This window comes from Plectropomus leopardus, chromosome 10 (assembly GCF_026936395.1).
Source record: "Plectropomus leopardus strain MGB_pleo_1.0 chromosome 10, ASM2693639v1, whole genome shotgun sequence".
NCBI classification, from domain to species: Eukaryota; Metazoa; Chordata; class Actinopteri; order Perciformes; family Serranidae; genus Plectropomus; species Plectropomus leopardus.
The window spans coordinates 36,834,171-36,853,462 of record NC_142185.1 but is presented as its reverse complement, the minus strand read 5'-3'; the positions used below and the strand labels follow the sequence as shown (position 1 = coordinate 36,853,462).

General features: G+C 42.9%; 1 protein-coding gene across 6 annotated transcripts in view; it reads left to right on the top strand.

The window, feature by feature from the left end:
* Positions 1-19,292, top strand: part of LOC148188607 (abl interactor 2-like) — a 39,716-nt gene that overhangs the window by 2,449 nt on the left and 17,975 nt on the right. For all 6 annotated transcript variants that reach the window (XM_088083805.1, XM_088083806.1, XM_088083804.1 and 3 more), the window contains exons 2-3: positions 9,321-9,488; positions 18,169-18,345. In XM_088083805.1, the coding sequence (XP_087939931.1) occupies positions 9,321-9,488; positions 18,169-18,345 (345 nt within the window). The remainder of the gene's footprint in view (positions 1-9,320; positions 9,489-18,168; positions 18,346-19,292) is intronic.

The following is a 19,292-nucleotide window of genomic DNA, read 5'->3' as shown; positions in this document are numbered from 1 at the left end:
TGTGTGTGTGTGTGTGTGCGTGTGTGTGTGTGTGTGCGTGTGTGTGTGTGTGTGTGTGTGTGTGTGTGTGTGTGTGTGTGTGTGTGTGTGTGTGCGTGTGTGTGTGTGTGTGTGTGTGCGTGTGTATGTGTGTGTGCGTGCGTATGTGTGTGCGTGTGTGTGTGTGTGTGCGTGTGTGTGTGTGTGTGTGTGTGTGTGTGTGTGTGGGCGGGCGTAGCTGCTCTGGACAACTGTTCCTCCTCAGTTGGCTCTAACACACACCTGTTCATCGCCAGATTTCGTCTTCATCTCATTTCTGCTGCCGTCACTCAACAAACGAGCTTCTGCATCAACATTAAGACTTTTATAACGTTCACACACTCGTAAATTAATAATAATTATAATAATAATAATGAAAGAATGATTTTTATCCCTTTTTCTTTCATTTCTTCACACTTTCACTCATGTTTTCCTCATGTTCTGTAGTTTATGTCTGTTTCCTGAGTCAGATTTGACAGTTTTCTTCCTTCCTGGCACCTTCTCTTTGTCCTCTCTTCGTCCTCTCTTTGTCCTCTCTTCGTCCTCTCTTCGTCCTCTCTTCTTCCTCTCTTCGTCCTCTCTTCTTCCTCTCTTCGTCCTCTCTTCTTCCTCTCTTCTTCCTCTCTTCGTCCTCTCTTCTTCCTCTCTTCTTCCTCTCTTCGTCCTCTCTTCTTCCTCTCTTTGTCCTCTCTTCTTCCTCTCTTTGTCCTCTCTTCTTCCTCTCTTTGTCCTCTCTTCGTCCTCTCTTCTTCCTCTCTTTGTTCTCTCTTCGTCCTCTCTTCATCCTCTCTTCGTCCTCTCTTCTTCCTCTCTTCGTCCTCTCTTCTTCCTCTCTTCATCCTCTCTTCTTCCTCTCTTCGTCCTTTCTTCTTCCTCTCTTCGTCCTCTCTTCATCCTCTCTTCTTCCTCTCTTTCCTCTCTTCTTCCTCTCTTCTTCCTCTCTTCGTCCTCTCTTCGTCCTCTCTTCGTCCTCTCTTCGTCCTCTCTTCGTCCTCTCTTCTTCCTCTCTTCGTCCTCTCTTCTTCCTCTCTTCGTCCTCTCTTCGTCCTCTCTTCGTCCTCTCTTCTTCCTCTCTTCGTCCTCTCTTCTTCCTCTCTTCGTCCTCTCTTCTTCCTCTCTTCTTCCTCTCTTCGTCCTCTCTTCTTCCTCTCTTCTTCCTCTCTTCGTCCTCTCTTCTTCCTCTCTTCGTCCTCTCTTCTTCCTCTCTTCTTCCTCTCTTCTTCCTCTCTTCGTCCTCTCTTCTTCCTCTCTTCTTCCTCTCTTCGTCCTCTCTTCGTCCTCTCTTTCCTCTCTTCTTCCTCTCTTCGTCCTCTCTTCTTCCTCTCTTCGTCCTCTCTTCTTCCTCTCTTCTTCCTCTCTTCTTCCTCTCTTCGTCCTCTCTTCTTCCTCTCTTCTTCCTCTCTTCGTCCTCTCTTCTTCCTCTCCTCTCACATAAATAACTCTCTCTGTCGGTGTGAGCGACGCCGTCGTGCGTCTTTGTGACTAAAGAGTCTCTTTTCTGCTTCATTAGCCCGTTGGTGTCGGAGCGCGGTCTGACTCGGGATGGCCTACATTCCCGATGCCAGCAGCTGATCGGAGCTGTTACGTAATCCGGCCGTTGAGCTGTTGATCTTGTTTTCGGGGCTAAATATTTGGATTCGGGGTTGACCCCCGTTAAGTCCTGTTTGGCCCCGTGGGGCCCCTCCTCGGCTCTCAGACACTGTCGGGATTAAATCCGTCTGCCGCGCGGCGTCGCACTCTTAATAATAATGTTCAGGTCAAAACGGCAAACGTCAGTCAGAGGTCTTTTTCCTGATTTAAATATATTTACTGATTATACACATTTAAACTCAGTTAACCCTTTGAAACCTGGAGTGACATCGTTTTCCCTCGTGACGCCTTGCTCAAGTATTTCCGGGTGCTTTCATACCTGAAGGTCGGGACTGAGGTTCGGGTTTTTGTACAGTGTGTACGTGTGGTCCGGCGGGTTCTGGTTTCACGGACTGATGGACAAACCTACGTCTCATCTTCATCATCTGCGTGGGTTGCGTGTCTCTGTATTTTACATTTACGTGTTTTTTTATTTTGGTGACCATGTTTAGAGTTAGAGCGAGCACGCTGCCCGCCTGAGCAGCGCTCGTCAGGAGCGTCTCAGCTGCAGCACATCAGTGGCTCGCCGATTTTTTACGTGACGCGCGTTTGTGAGCAGAAACCGAGTGAAAATGTTGCTTTGATGATTAAATTGACTCTTTATCACTTTTTACCGCAGTTTAAAGTCTCTCTGTCACAGAGGAAATACAACAATGTTTGTTTTACTCCAACTTCCCTGCTTCCCTTTCAAAATAAAAGCCCTCTAAAAACGTCTCTGTGGACAGAATCCCATTAGCTGATGACACAAGGCATTTTATTTTGAAACATTTACAGGACCGTGTTGTCGGTTAATTCCAGAGAGTGCTTAAAAAAAGTAGGCTATCTTTGCAGTACGGTCGAACAAATCTGAAGTAGATGAGGAGCAGGTGGAATCAGGTCTCATTTTGTTTCAACGTTGCCGTAACTTCCTGTCATTGGTACGAAGGTCCGAACCTTTCGAAATAATATACACGAACCGAACCGTGGTTCAGCTTGATCCGGGCCGAGACCAACTCCTTTGGTCGGACCAAGGTTCGGCTGTTTGGTCCGGACCATGGTCCGGGCGGGGTTGTCGTTTTGGTTGGACCGCAGTTTTTGGCCGTTGATGTTTCGGAGGTCAGAGCTTTAACGCCGGCGTGCGTTTAAAGCTGCTGTGATGTGAAACTGAAGGTCCTGAAGCAGGAAGACGAGCTGCACAAATTCATCAACTTTCATTTTTCTTAAATCCTGTTTGTGTTTTAAAGTATTTTCTGTCATGAAGCCCCTCCGCCGGCCTCTACTGAGCGTGTGCAGACCGGCCCTCCACAGCTGGAGCTGGTTAGCGTCAGCAGAGGTAGACGTAATGTAACTCGACCTCCTGCTGCTCATTGGAAACACATGGCGCTCTGCAGGAGGCTGGACGTGGACGCCGCCCGTGTGTGTGTGTGTGTGTGTGTGTGTGTGTGTGTGTGTGTGTGTGTGTTTGGAGTCAGAAACCATGGCGATTGGTTTTCCAGTTGAAGGAGTATCAGCCTCCACCTTCAGCGGCGGTGCCAGGAACAGCTCCTGCGGGGGCGAGACAAGCTGAGCGTTTGGAAAGACGGAGCTGTGGCGTTTTGAGCACGATGATCTCACAGATGAAAAAGAGGAAAACTCAGATTTTAATGTTCGCAGTTTGTTTTGTGTTCGCTCGCTGCTGCGGGTTTTTCATATCACCAAAAACACACTCACTCCTCCTGCCTCGCCTACCGCTACTACGTTTCCCAGAATGCCTTTTGACAAGAAACAGAGAGGAGAACGTCTTTCTTGATCTTAATCAAAAGTCTAACACAGGGGCCCTCAACATGTTTTGTTTGGGGGCCAACAAAAGGCCAGGGGCCAGTCACAGGAGCCCCAAACACGTTTCTGAGATTTGAGGGCATTTATTGAATTTTAGGAGGTTTGTAGGATTTCGGGGGGTGTGAGGGATCATCAGTCATCTAAAGGACAGAAATGACCAAAGACACCGATGTGACCTAAATTTGGTGGTTTAAAGATTCATAATTTCAGTTTTGATGTATTTTCTCGGGTGAATTAACGTGCGTTGGCTGCTTGTGACATTGTGGATGAATCTGTCGAACATACAGACTTAGTTTGAGTCAAGTCAATGACTGTGTATCCACTTACCCAAAATAATCAGCTTTTTGCTGGTACAGCAAAAAATACAATATTCCTAAATTGTTTAAATGTCTATGAAAATGAATATTATAATGTTCCTGTTTTTATACGTAGTCTGATTAACATGTCCAAACATGTTTATCACAACAAAATATAGAAAAGTAAAAATGCATGTGGAGCTCAGCTCTGTTGTCGTCTTTGATTTGATTCATAAAGTTATCTGTTATTTGAATCATAAGATTTGAGGTTATTTAAAGTCGTGCCGACGCGACGAAACGCTGATGACGTCGTCTGTGTTCGAGGTTTAAACACCTTCAGCACAACTCACGAGGCACCCGACCTTGTACGGTAAAAGCTGAGAGAAGGTACAAACAGGCCTGTGTGTGTGTGTGTGTGTGTGTGTGTGTGTGTGTGTGTGTGTGTGTGTGTGTGTGTGTGTGTGTGTGTGTGTGTGTGTGTGTGTGTGTGTGTGTGTTTTAGATGAGTGGTTCAGGGACTTGAGCCAGACAGAATAGCACTTGTGAGGTGTTTCTTACTGTAACACACACACAAATTCCCCTCTGTCACACACTGCCATGCATGGTCTGTGAGCACACACACACACACACACACACACACACACACACACACACACACACACACAGGTCTGGTTGTATGGAAACAAAACAGGGTCAAAAGTGTTGTAGCTGTGCATCAACACATCTGAATGTGTGAAAATATTTGGTGTAAATACATTTAAATGTGAATGTGAAAAAATGTTGTTGGTCAAATAAATTCAAATGTTTGAATGTGTAAAAACACACAAAAAACCAAAATAAAAAGATTTTCTTTTTGAATCCGTAAAAAGATCTGTAGCTGCGCATGACATTTGTCTGCATTTGTTTGCAATTACACAACAGAATTTTTCCTGAAATGTTTATTATTCAGGATCTGATATTTTGACGGAAAATTTGGACAATCCTCACTTTTTAGGAGGCAGCTGGCCCAGCACACACAGGAGATATCTATGAGATTAAAATGGAAATAAGAAATATTGCTGCATTCATGTGTTGTATGATGTAGGGCTGGGCGATAAAACGATAACGATAGCAAAATAACTTTTCCTCGATTAAAATATGAGATGTAGTCGATAGAATGTCGATAAAACGCATTCATAGCACTGCGGAGAACCAAATGCAGTGAAGGACAGCCGATGGTGCGACAGCAGCGCAGTGAGACAGACAGACAGAGCGCAGCTTCTCCTCACAGCACCAAAGTGTCTGAAACAGACACATCTGCAGAGGTGAAAGTGACTTCTTTAGACTCTACAGACGACTTTGTGTTAGTTTCAGCTCTAATCAGACTTTGGATGAATTATTTAGAAACTCCAGGACGCATCGCTCCGTGTCTCATCTCATTATCGTACATGTCCAACAGCCCGCTTTAGGGTGGACATGTGCGACAGTCTGCTCCAACTGGAGCAGTTTTACGAACTGTCTCGCTCCTGCGAGGTTTTCCAACAAAACACCTGTCTTTGCGTGTGACCAATACGCACGGAGGTGACTGTTAATGGCGCCCATACCACTCATTCATCACATGTACCCGTCAGCCAGGCATCACCAACTGGCGGACCGCGGTTCGGATCCGGACCAAAACCTCGTCCTATCTGGACCCGTGGCAAAGTGGTAATAAAATGTAAGAACGAGAAGAATATTTTTTAAAGAGTAGTGGATTAGTAGTGGAGTACTGGATCGAAAAATTATCGAAACCGACATTCAGAACCTCTAACCGACATAATCTGTAATAATATATAATTTTATTTTTCATATATTATATTTTTATATTTATTGTAGGTGACTCTTCATGGACAGCAGTTAACATTAACACCATATTACACGACATGTGATCAAAAATTCATATTTAATACGTGAATTAATAAAACGTTTCTTCCCGTTGATCAGACACTGATGTTCCCTCCGTGTTCGTGCGTTTGTGGCGTGGCGTCGGCGCCTCGTGCTGTAAAGTCAGCGTGTTGTCGGTGTTAGTTTTCTGGCTGCTGCAGAGTTCAGTTTGCTGCAGCTAACAGACACAAACTCAGATGTGACTCTGCTGAAAGTCGCTGATTAATACGAGGAACAAAATAACCAAATATATCTTTTTTTACCGTCAGTTGTCGACTCTGTTTCATGATTTCTGACATTTCTGCTCTGAAACGTCACGCAAACGTTACAGCGACGCTCGTAATTACGACTCTGGAGGGACGTTCATGTGCTCGTAACTCCTGCATACAGTAAAATCAATATTTCTGAGGGACGCGTGAAGGCAGCAGTACTTTCTGTATTTACCGGGTTCTTAGAAAAGATGGATTTTTCTTTTTTCTTTCGTTTGACTTTAATTAAAAACAAGTGCTTTTAAAATTATTTTTGTGAGAGTCATTTTAGTAAATCTGAGCAGTTTTGGTCGATTAGTAACCTCCATATTCTCTCCAGATTATTTGTTAAAATCTGGTAATAATAATCTGTGAGTGTGTAATTTGCTGCGACCCTGCCTTTGGTTGTGCTCGTGCTGTGGCTGTACTGATTCTGTGCCCCCCGCTCGCCCTGATCGTGGTCTGGTCCTGGTTGCGCCGATGCCGTGATCTTGCCTTTTGGACAACTCCCTTTCACATATGCATGAGACTGTTGCATGAGACTCTATCAACATCATCATAGAGAGCAATTACTAATTTCACACCTACCATTATTGTAATATGACATGCATCTGTTTCTATTATTGCTGTGCCCCCCCCTCCTCTCTCCCCCCTCTCTTTCTCTTTCCTTTTTTGCCATGATTGTATTTCACTTGCTATTTACGACATCTATTGCTCGTCTGTCCGTCCTGGAAGAGGGATCCCTCACTGTCCTCTACCGCTCTTCCTGAGGTTTCTTCCTCTTTTTTTTCTTCCCCGTTACAGGGGTTCTTTTTGGGGAGTTTTTCCTCGGGTGATGTGAGGGTCTGAGGGCAGAGGGATGTCGTACACTGTAAAGCCCTCTGAGGCAAACCTTGTTTTGTGATAATGGGCTATATAAATAAAACTGACTTGAAAAAAACTGACTTAATTTGCCACCACACCTTCAGGCAGTAGTAAGCTCCGTCCACGTGGACATGTGGACGCTGTCAGCTTGTTTCGTATTTTCAGGATAATTCGGGAACAAAAAAAACAGCAGGAATGTGACTGTTGGAGCCGCAGAGTGTCTTCATTAAAAACCAGGTCAGAGGAATCAGAGCGTGCGTCTGATTTCATGTAGATCTGATCTGAGTCATCATCGCCAACCGCATACATTTAACGAAAAACAACCCAGCAGTGGTGTGTGTGTGTGTGTGTGTGTGTGTGTGTGTGTGTGTGTGTGTGTGTGTGTGTGTGTGTGTGTGTGTGTGTGTGTGTGTGTGTGTGTGTGTGTGTGTGTGTGTGTGCACGTCCTGTCCTCAGGCCAGAGGAGGCAGCCCTCCAACTAGGTCACTGCTAACAGGACATCAGATGGCTGATGATGGGAGGAGAGAAATACGAGATGTAACGAGGAGGATGTGATGAAGAGGACCTGAAAAGGTTTCTAGTTCTCAGTGAAGGTGTTTCTGCACCTGCGTGTCGAGGACTCGTTGCTCTGTATCCGACAATTAACCCTTTGAAACCCGAGCAAACTGGCTCCATTTGTCTCAAAAACATGGAAACACGTCGATGATTAGCCGAGTGAGAAATGACCCAAATAAACAAGATATTAGTAAGGAGCTGCAAAATGTTAAAATTAGCACAAAGGAAAGAACAAAAGACAGGACATGAAGTGAAAAAAGTGCTAAAATATAAATGAAAATAATAAATAGAATTAATAATATTAAATATACTTTTTTCCCTGTAACTTGGTTTTAAATTTCCAATTATAATAATTATAAATGTATTTTTTCAAGTAATTTTCTCCATCTATCTATTTTCTGAGCTTCACTTTTTAAAAAATTTTTTTTTTTTTACTTTTTATAAAAAAATAATAATTAGATATAAACCAAAGTTCAAACACAAAAAAGACAGAAAGTGAAACGAAAAATTCTTAACAACAAAAAGAAAAAATGAGGTGACTAAACGTCTGGCATCGCCCGAACTAATGAGGACCATTGTTCATTAAACTGTGACCTCGCTGTGGTTTTTCACTCCGTCTCTCCACCTGTTTTTAGTTGCTGATTGCCTTAAAGAAAAAGTTTCAGAAGTTAAAATGCTTTTGAAAGATGTTTGAACACTGATACAGGATTCAAAGGGTTAACAACATGCCAGAGGTGGACGGTGGAGAAAGTATTCAGATCTGAGTACTGCTGTGTTTAAATACTTTGTTAGACGTAAACGTTTAGCATGTAAAGTCTTTGCGTCGAAATGTATTTCAGGTACTAAAAGTAAAGTCAAGCACTCATCATGCACAATGCTCCTTTCAGGAAGCGCCTGTGATGCTGCTGGATTATAACAGCTGATGCATGATTGTGTTGTTGGTATTAATGTTGCAGCTGATAAACGTGGAGCTGATCTCTGTCACGATAGTTTCAACGAAATGTGAAATGTGGCTCTTTTATGTGGCAGCATTATGAGCAAATTATCCTAAAAAACACGACTCAGCTCATTATTTTTATTCACTGTTTATTTTAACGACTCATCTGCATACAGCCGAGCAACAACACACCCAGCCTGCGTGTGTGTGTGTGTGTGTGTGTGTGTGTGTGTGTAAGAGAGCCACACATGGGTGTCAGTGTGTTTCTTGTCAACCTCAGGCATGAATGAGTTAGCAATGACCTACATCATGCTTCAGCACACACACACACACACACACACACACACGCACACACACACACACACACACACACACACACACACACACACACTGCCTCTGCTGTAATTTGAACACATACAGTTCACATGTTGCACGCACATAAATGTCCTCACACACATGTTGATGCACATGTGAACATTTTCATTGATAATCGTTGTGTATCCATCAGGTGAACATCGATATCATCCCGACGCTCGCTTTCATCAACGTACTTAAGAGATGGAATATTTTAAAAATCTGAAAATTAGTGAATATGTGATATTTATGATTAGGACTGATGTTGCTTGAAAAAATAAGTCAATGAGAGTAGAAAATAATACTAATGTATAATATTTTTTAAAGGCTTATTTTGACAGGTGCATGTTATAGGCAGAGCGGTGTGTTGTTAGTATTTAACACTGCACAAAAGAAATAATGTAAAAAAACAAATCAATGTTGCTGCAAATTATCGGATCCCAGACTGTGATAATTACAGAAATCCACTTTGCATGTAGTTTATTGAAAATAATTCTTTCTTTTTAAATTTCATCTGGGTTAAAAAATTACTCAATGAAGTATAAAATGTTGTATTTTTTTTTTAAGCTTGATTTTATCAGTTCTGTGTGCAGAGTGATACGGGTGTGTGTGATATTAAAGCAGGCTGTAAGGGTTAATAATAACTCTGTGTGTTCTCTGAATATAAGAAGCGTTGCTGGTGCGACTGGTGTCCTGAATCTGTCTCCTCTGTCCCTGCAGTCGGCGGACAAGCAGCGAGCGCTGGAGGAGACGAAGAGCTACACCACCCAGTCTCTGGCCAGCGTCGCCTACCTCATCAACACGCTGGCCAACAACGTGCTGCAGATGCTGGACATCCAGGCGTCGCAGCTGCGCCGCATGGAGAGCTCCGTCAACCACATCTCACAGGTCTGAGCCCGCGGCGGCCTCTTTCGTCCCGCAGACTTCTGTGCAAATGTGATCAAACTCATCGCGCTAAAAACAGCTGATAACTACTTTCTTATGTGAATGTTTTTATTGGATTTTACTTAACACATAAATAGCTGTACACACAGCATGAAAACATCTAGAGACTCAAGAACATCTATTCCAGTGCTTTGCACACACACCATAAAATCCATTAAAAAATATAATAATGAAAATGAAAAGAAAGAAAATTAGATTGACCCACTAATATTGGCGTTAATGACAATAGACAAAATAAACAGACATTCCAACAAAGAAAAGTAAAAATAACTACACAAACAATGCAAATCAGCTACACAAAAAACGACAAATAAGTGAACAAATAAAAATAGTAATAACTTAAAAAAAAAAAAAAAAAAATCACAGGGCCATTGTAATCATTTATTCAACAGGGAGCTTCTCAACATATAGTAGGAACGGTTGCCAAAGCTTTTTGAATTTTCTTTCCGAGCCTTGAGTTATATATCTTAGTTGTTCCACTTTGAGATGAGCCACCATGTCCATCACCCATCGCCTATGAGAAGGGGGTACCGACTTTTTCCATTTTAGCAGGATAGTCCGCCGTGCCAGAAGTGTGGCGAAGGCCACTGCTGTGACATGGGTGGCTGAAATCCTACAGTCTAGTGGCACCACACCAAATAAGGCTGTGACAGGGTTCGGTTGAATTGTTAATTCCCACACTGTAGTGATTGTGTCAAAAACCCCTTCCCAAAAGTTTTTTAGCCTTGGGCAGCTCCAAAACATATGGCTAAGGGTGCCTGGGTCACATTTACACCTAGGACAGTTTTCACTGGTTCCTGGAAACATTTTGGCCAGCCTGCTGTTTGATAGGTGGAGTCTGTGCAGGACTTTAAATTGGAGGAGTCCATGCCTGATACAAATAGATGAATTATGCACCCATCCAACTGCCCTCCTCCACTCTGTTACAGAAAGACCAAAGCCTAGCTCTGTCTCCCACTGCTGTTTAATATGGTCCAAACAGGGAGTTGCTGCCCCCTGCAAAAGCTCATATATAGCAGATACACATCCTCTTTGCAAAGGATCAGCTTTCAAGCATTCTTCCAACCAGCTGCTCTGTAGATTTTGAAGAGAAGGAGAAAAGTATTTTTTGATAAAGCTTCGGACCTGTAGATATCTGAAAAAATGTGATTGTGGAATATTAAGTTTTATTTTTATCTGCTGAAATGACATGAAATTGCCTTCTTTAAAGAGATCCCTGACCGAGCCTACACCTTTTCTTGTCCAGAGCTGAAAAGTTGTGTCGATCAGAGATGGCGGCAAGAGGGCGTTTGCCGAGATGAGAGCTAAAGGGAGGCCCTGTTTGCACCCAAAATGGATTCTTAACTGTTTCCATATCTTAAGCGATCCTTGTGTCACTGGGTTATGCCCAAGCGGACCTTTACTCATTGGCAGTGGAGCACAGATTAAGGAGCTCAGTGCTATCGGGCTGCAGGATTGCTGTTCCCAGAGGGGCATCTGTTCCCTTTCAGGAGGCCACATCAGAAGGCTCAACTTAGAAGTGTTAGCTGCCCAGTAGTAACACATGTCACTGGGCTAACCCTCCTTCCTCCTTCCGCCTGTCCAAGCACTCCTTTCTGATACGTGGTATCTTCTTATTCCATATATACAATGAAGTAGCCCTATCTAGTTCTTTAAAAAATGACTTTTTTATGAATAGTGGTATAGTTTGGAAGAGAAATAAGAATTTTGGCATTATTACCATCTTTACTGAATTTATGCGTCCTGCCATTGACAGAGGAAGTGTTGACCATCGTACCATGTCTTTTTTTGCCTGTATTAGAGCTGGTTTGAAATTATGTTTAAACAAGTCCCTATAATGCTTGGTCACCGACACTCCCAAATAGGAGAATTTATTTTTGCTTATCTTAAATGGATAAGTCTCCAAATGCATTTGGCTAGCTTTATCATTAACTAGGAAGATTAGGCTTTTTGCCATATTTATTTTGTATCCTGAAATTAATCCAAAATCAGTGATAATTTTCAGAGCACTTGGAATGGCATTCCTGGGGTCAGACAAAAAAAGGAGGAGGTCATCGGCATATAACGAAAGTTTGTGTATGTGTCCTCCTCTGTTAATTCCTGTCAAAGTGTTGTCGCATCTCAGCGAAACAGCCAAAGGCTCAATGGCAACACCAAAGAGTAGAGGGGATAGGGGACACCCCTGTCTAGTTCCTCTAAATAAGGAGAAATATTTCGACACATTGTTGTTAGTCCTGACTGCAGCCTGTGGGCAGGTGTACAACAAATTCACCCAAGAGCAAAAGAAGGTCCAAATCCAAAATTTTTGAGGGCGAAAGCAAATATCTATGCTCGATTCTGTCGAATGCTTTATGAGCATCCAATGCAATAATAACCTCAGGAACATTATCATTACCCAGAAGATACATTACATTGTATATTCGGCGAAGATTACTGTATAGCTGTCTACCCCTTATAAACCCTGTTTGATCGCAGTGAATTATTTTGTCTAGCGCTCGCTCTAATCTGTCTGCTAATACTCTAGTTAATATTTTATAGTCACAGCAAAGCAAGCTCACTGGACGATAGGATTCACATTGCAATGGGTCTTTGTCCCTCTTGAGAAGCACTGAGATGGTCGCCTGTGTCATTGTCGGAGGAAGGGATTGGACCCTGAAGGCTTCCTCATAAACTTTACATAGGAAAGGGAGGAGTTTCAGTGAAAAAGTTCGATAGAATTCTATTGGGAATCCATCCGGCCCTGGTTTCCATTTCCCTAACTGCCTGTTCTATTTCCATTAGCTGTACTCCACCCTCTATACTGTCTCTGTCTGCATCTTCTAACACGGGAACCCTGATCCTCTTAAAGAAATCCTCCACTACTCCTTCTTCACACTGTTCAGAGGTGTATAACTCCTCATAAAATGTCTTAAATTGGTTGTTAATTCCCAATTGATCTGTGACAATACTACCGTCCTTATCTTTAACTGCTGATATGTAATTTTCTGCAGCCATTTGTTTCAGCTGATGACTTAACATCTTACTGGCCCTTTCTCCATGTTCAAAATATTGCTGTCGCGATTTCAAATGCATATCTATGGCCCTTTCATTCATCAAGAGGTCATATTCAGCTTGGAGTAATGATCTTTCCCTCAAAAGATCTGCAGAAGGTGAGACTGATTGACACTGATCAACTGATTTCAGTCTGTCACTAATGTCTGACAAGCGTTTTAATTTTCTTTTAGAGCGACTTGCATCATAGGAAATTATTTGCCCCCTTATGAAGGCCTTAAATGACTCCCATAGGAGGGTGTAACTTATATCTGGTGAACTGTTTGTTTCAAGAAAAAAATCAATTTGTGTGTTGATGAACTGCACAAATTCCTCATCTGCCAAAAGTCTTGTGTTGAGCCGCCATAGTGGCCTGGGAGGTACTATGTCTGGGAATCTGAGATTTAAGATTACAGGACTGTGGTCTGATATTACTATTGTTTCATAGTCTGTCGAAATTAAGAAGGGGAGAAGTCTACGGTCCAATAAAAAGTAATCGATTCTCGAATACGATTGATGCGGTGCGGAAAAAAAAGAAAACTGTTTTGATGCAGGGTGTTTAAACCTCCAAGGATCCACCATCCCATAGGTCTGTAGAAATGCGTTAATACACTGGGCAGAGTTATTCAATGAGGTGCCAGTGTTGTGACCTGGACTGGAGCGGTCTAGTGTTGGATGCAGAACACAATTGAAATCCCCCCCAAGTATTAAATTGTACCTGTCAAGATCAGGAAGGAGTGAGAATATATTTTGAAAGAACCGTCTGTTATCCCAATTAGGGGCATAAACATTTGCTAATATTACAGGTGTGTTACCTAGAGTTCCTTGTACAATTACATAACGTCCGTCTTTGTCTTGAATCGTATTAAGTTCCTTAAATTGTATTGATCTGTGTATAACTATTGCCACACCCCTAGCTGATCCTTTTTCAATAAGTGTGTTTCCTGAAAGTACACTATGTCGCCCTTTAATTTATTTAAATGAAGGAACACCTTATTACGTTTAATTGGATGGTTAAGCCCTCGCACATTCCAGCTCACAACTCTGATCCCAACCCCAGCTACCTTAGTGCTGCACGTAGTCACAGTAAGAATGACCTATTCGATGTTGCCAACTAGCCCAAACTTCTGCCTTCCTGCATATCTTTTGATCCGTCCGACCCAGAAACCAGCCATCCTCCTGTACCATATACTTGAGAAAGTCCAAAACCCAGCACAATATACATGACCCAGTGGAGAAAATGTAAAGGAAAAGCAAAACATAAAAAGTCAAACAAGCATAAAATGGTGTGCAATACACTCTTCTAACATTAACCTCGAACCACCTATTCAAAACCTCATATGCCATAAACAGTGGCCTCTGATACATAAACAAACAAACGAACAGCACAAAAAAAGACCAAGATTAATCCTAGTCCAAATCCGGCTCAGTTGCCTTAAAAAGTAAAGTGAATGAGCTTACCATGACAGCCTAGCTCAAACGGGGGCATAATATCTTTGTGTTGACACATAATAGTGCAGTTTGATTGCTCACAATTTGACCCAAAACTGAGAATGGGAAAAGGAGAAGAGAGAAGAGAGAGTGCTACGCACCATCTTTTATGTCTAGTCCACTTTTGGTGTCAGGTTTTTCACTATGAAGTCTTTAGCCTGTCCCGGATCCTTGAGGCCAACTTCATTCCCGTTCGGGGTGGTAATCCTCAGTGTGGCCGGGAACAGAAGACCATAACGGACTTGCTCGTAGTTTCGCAGCAGCGCCCTTATTTCAGTAAAAGCCGCCCGCTGCCTACTCACTGCCTGCGTATAGTCCAGAAGGACCGAGATCTTGTCACCCGCCGCTGTTGTAATCGGACGGCGCTCCGTTGCCTTGCGAAGAATAGCTTCTTTTTCCTCAAAGTAATGACATCGAACAATTATCGCCCGGGGCGGTGCGTTGTCAACCGTGGGCTTGCTGCGAAGACTGCGGTGCGCTCGGTCCAATAGCGGTGGCTTGTCGAGAGCCAGTGCTTCTTTCAGCAGACGTGCTACAAAGTTGGACTTTCTTTCCCCGTCCTCCCGTCCCTCTTTCACTCCCATTATTCGGACATTGCAGCGGCGAGACCTAGCCTCCAGGTCCTCGCACCGCTCCTTTAGAGTAGACATCTCTCTTTTCAATGCCAGCATCTCTGCCTCCAGGGTGCCAATAGCATCAGAATGGTCATTCAACGCAGATTCCATTTCTGTTACCCGGCTCGTTGTGGCCTCCACCGTGGTACTCATCTTTTCCACGGTGTCCTGTAGCCCGCGAAGTTGGTCCGAGTGGGCGGCGCCCGTGCCAGAAATTTTTCCCATAACTTCTTCTCGAAGTTCACTGATGGCTGCTAGTATTGCTTGTTGCGCGCTAGCATTAGCATTGTCGTTAGCTTCTTGGGCTTCGACGTTCTTAGCGTGTTTAGGCATTCTTGGAAGTAGTTCGCTGATACACCGCTATTTACACTCTCCGTCAGACAGAGATACAAATTGCCTCAGTCCAGGTCAGATGTGCACTGAAGTTAAAGCGTTATTCTTGAAATTTTAATGGTTTACCGAAGAGCTCGACTCAGACACGTCTTCACATGGCTCCGCCCAGACCGGAAGTCCTGATAACTACTTTCTGATAAACGATTCAGTGTTTCCCAAATCCTCCAACTTTACACCACACAGACGAGAAAAATAAAAATAACTTTAATTTCACATTTTGTGTGCAGAGTGGACAAATAAATGTAGCTGCTGATCATTGATGTATCTCAGGCTTTGATAATCCAAAAATAATAACAATCTACTTTGCATGTAGTATGTTGAAAATAATTCATTTTTTGTATTTTATTTCATCTAAAAACATGATGGCATAATGACAAAAACCTGGCATTTAAAGGGTTAAAATCCTGCAAATGAATGAATATTTCATATTTATGATTAGGCCTGATTTTGGTTAAAAAATAAACTAAATGAAAGCAGAAAAATAATATTACTGTGTAATATTTGAATAGCCTGATTTTGAAATGCGCACAGAGCGATGTGAGTGCTGAGATATTAAAGCGGGCCCTAAAGGGTTAAAGGCATTATTAAAAGGTTGCTGTTGGCCTGAGCTTGTTTCAGGTGAAATCTGAAGTACGGGGTGACGACAGAACAGTTTCTGCAGAAGAATAAAGAGACTCTTGTTCTTCTCGTCAGCTGGTCGACAGATAAAAGCGTCTGTAGGTGTGAAGCTTCAGCAGCGAGTTCTCATCACAGTTACACAACACTCGCGCCCACTCGTCTCACCACGCTGCAGCGAGCACGCTTTACCCATGACGCCGCCTCTTAGCACCGAGAGGTGAGCGATCCGTGTCTTTGTACCTCGTCAGCTTTTCAGCGGGAGCGACAGTGTTTCCCACACGCAGACCCGGGTCACCGCAGATCCTTAAAAACACGTTAAAGTCAGTAATCCAAAAATAAAGCCTTAGGTGGTATTAAAATGTCTTAAATCGTCTTAAATGTTTTTTTTCTCTAATTTTCAAGAAATTTTCTTGTAAGTGGGGATGAAACTGAAAACTTTCCATGAAGTCAGTATAATTTTAGAAATTTTAAAAAATATTAAATAATATGTTAAGGTCATTTCCATGTTTGTCTGTTTTTTTTGTGCTTTTTTTTCAGGAAATTCTTTAGTAATTAGGGTTGAAACTGAAAATCATTCATGCAAATTATCTGCATCGAAACTTTGTTTTATCCATATTACTCCCTTCTCTCTCCCTCTTTCATGCTAGCAAATAAAGGCAAAAAGCCCTAAAAAGAATCCTGAAAAGATTTTTAAAGACAAAAATATCACCAAAAAATCACCAAAAACTTAATAGAACAAAAAAAACCCAAATTCTTAAAGAAAATACACAAAAAAAAGAAAAGAAAAAAAGAAACACCCCCCCTCGTTTACTGTGCTGTAATGTTGTCCCTCACCGTCACAGTCTCACTGTCTCTCCAGGAGACACTGACCTCTGCTGGTGCTCAGTGTGCATTACATACAGAACATCTCTACGAGTTTAATCAAAGATAAGAGTGTGTGTTTTTCATGCAACTGAAAATCACACACTCACACAACAAACTCTGAGTGGTGCTCTCATCTTCTGTCTTCAGTTTACATCCAGAACTCTGCAGCTTTGTGCGCACGTTCACGTTCCTCAACAAACTCACACGACTGACTCACAGTAAGTGGACACGCCGCTCAGCGCACTCTGTGCTCAGATTCATTATTTAACAGCAGCTGCAGGAAAAGAAGGATTTTCATTCATTAAACATTGAAATCCACAACAGTCTCTTCACACAGGAGCTGAGTACTCCGAGGAATAAAACTGCAGTTTCCAGTAGTACAGAGGACCCGTTGTGCTCCTCAGACCTCCATAATAATAATCATCAGTGTAATCAGAATCAACTCTGCACGCAGGAATAATGAGATGCTCCTCATGTCGGGCCGGGGCTGTGATTACACGTCATAATTACCGCTTTCAGCTCGGTGAGACACAGTCACATCTGTTATGTAGGCGAGCGCTTCGTGCTGCGAGGCGAGCTCTCGCACAGATTCACATTTCAGCTCATGCTGCAGAAATCAGCCAACAGCAAAGTCCCGGAGTCTGTACGACGAGTCCGAACACTCATCCTGCTTCCTGCAGAGCAGAGAGGACCCCAAACACTTCATTATTCACAGAAATAATAAAGTGATCGACACCGGGAAGAGTTTTTGTCCTTTTAGTCTCCAGAAGGTGTCCGAGACATAAAACAGCATCAACACAGAGCATGTTGATCAAAAAACAACAAAAAACACAGAGCCGGCGGAGGATCCCCCACACCCCTCGACAGGTCCTAGCTAAAACTCAAATGTCCTAAAATTCTAGAAATGTGCTGTGAATCTGGAGAATGCCCTAAAATCCTAAAAACATCCTAAAATCCCAGAAACAAGCTGCAACTGGCCCCCAGTCATCCTGCTAAATTGGCCCCCAGGCAGAGCTGGCTGATTGATTGATTGAATTCACGGTACGATCACGGTGCGATCACGGTGAGACCACGGTGAGATCACGGTGCGATCACGGTCAGGTCACGGTGCGATCACGGTGCGATCACGGTGAGACCACGGTGAGATCATGGTGAGATCACGGTGCGATCACGGTCAGGTCACGGTGCGATCACGGTCAGGTCACGGTGAGATCACGGTCAGATCAAGGTGAGGTCACGGTGATCCATCAGTCAGCATAACAAACAATAGTAGTGAGCAACATGTTAGTGTGACAATAATTTGATTTCAAAAAACCGAGAAGTTGTATTTTTCTGTATGTATTTTATCTAAATCCTGCTCATACATTATTTATTTATTTTATTTGACTTTCATTTAACCAGAAAAACCTCTTGAAATGAAAAATCTCTTTTTCAGTCGTGTCCGGGCCGAGACGGTCAGCGACAAAAGTTACAGACAGAATAAAACAAAAATACAAAATATAAATGTACAACTCCGACACGACGATATAAAACACGAAATAAAGCTGCTGCACGAAAAGACTAAAAATGACGTTAGTACACGTTAAACCCGCTCTCTCCGTGTCTCCTCTCAGACCGTTGACATCCACAAAGAGAAGGTGGCGCGGCGGGAAATCGGCATCCTGACCACCAACAAGAACACGTCACGCTCACATAAAATCGTCGCTCCGGCCAATCCGGAGAGGCCGGTGCGCTACATCAGGAAGCCCATCGACTACGGCGTGCTGGACGACATCGGACACGGAGTCAAGGTGGGAACTAACATGATCACAGATGTTTTCAGAGCAGCAGAAATCAGTATGTTAGTGCCCGCGAACGGTTAAATAAAGAGCTCAGACTCACCTGAAGAGAGTCTGCAACTTTAGTGAACGTCCCCGAAACAAACATCTGTGCCGCACGAAGAGAAACGAAAACGAAGAGACAGCCGTAAAAAAGGGATTGAATGCAGTGCTAAGAACAAAAAGAGAAGCTGAAAGGATGTAAACCAGCATGTTTGTGTGCACGTTTTTTTATTTTTGCAATAAAAGTAGCAACAGGGACTGTTTGTTATTAACCCTTTAGGGACTGTTTGTTATTAACCCTTTAGGGACTGTTTGTTATTAACCCTTTAGGGACTGTTTGTTATTAACCCTTTAGGGACTGTTTGCTGCATTTTAGTCTCTTGTCTTCTTCCTGTTGTGATAACTGTGTGTGTGTTGATGCATGTGTCCTAAATGTAGTCCAGATTGTGTATTTGAGTGTAATCAGTGAATTTGCAGCTCAGCTCCTACAATAAGTCTAAAATACACTGTGGAAACTAAATAGTTACATTCAGACTGTTCAGGTCCAAAAATGCTCCATTGAAACCCATTCAAACTGACATTTTTGATCCCACAGCCATCAGAGCAGAAAAACAGGACTTGTATTATTTCTGGGTGTCATTCTGGGCTTTTGACTCTGAATTTGTCATTTTGACTATTTTCCACCTGATGAGGTCATTTTGACCATATTTGGCATCTGGAGGAAATACATGCTATTTCCACTAGGTGACCTGTCACAGTCAATGTAGCTGCTGATCACTGACATATCCCAGACTGTCAGCAGCTACACTCACACACTGACATATCCCAGACTGTCAGCAGCTACACTCACACACTGACATATCCCAGACTGTCAGCAGCTACACTCACACACTGACATATCCCAGACTGTCAGCAGC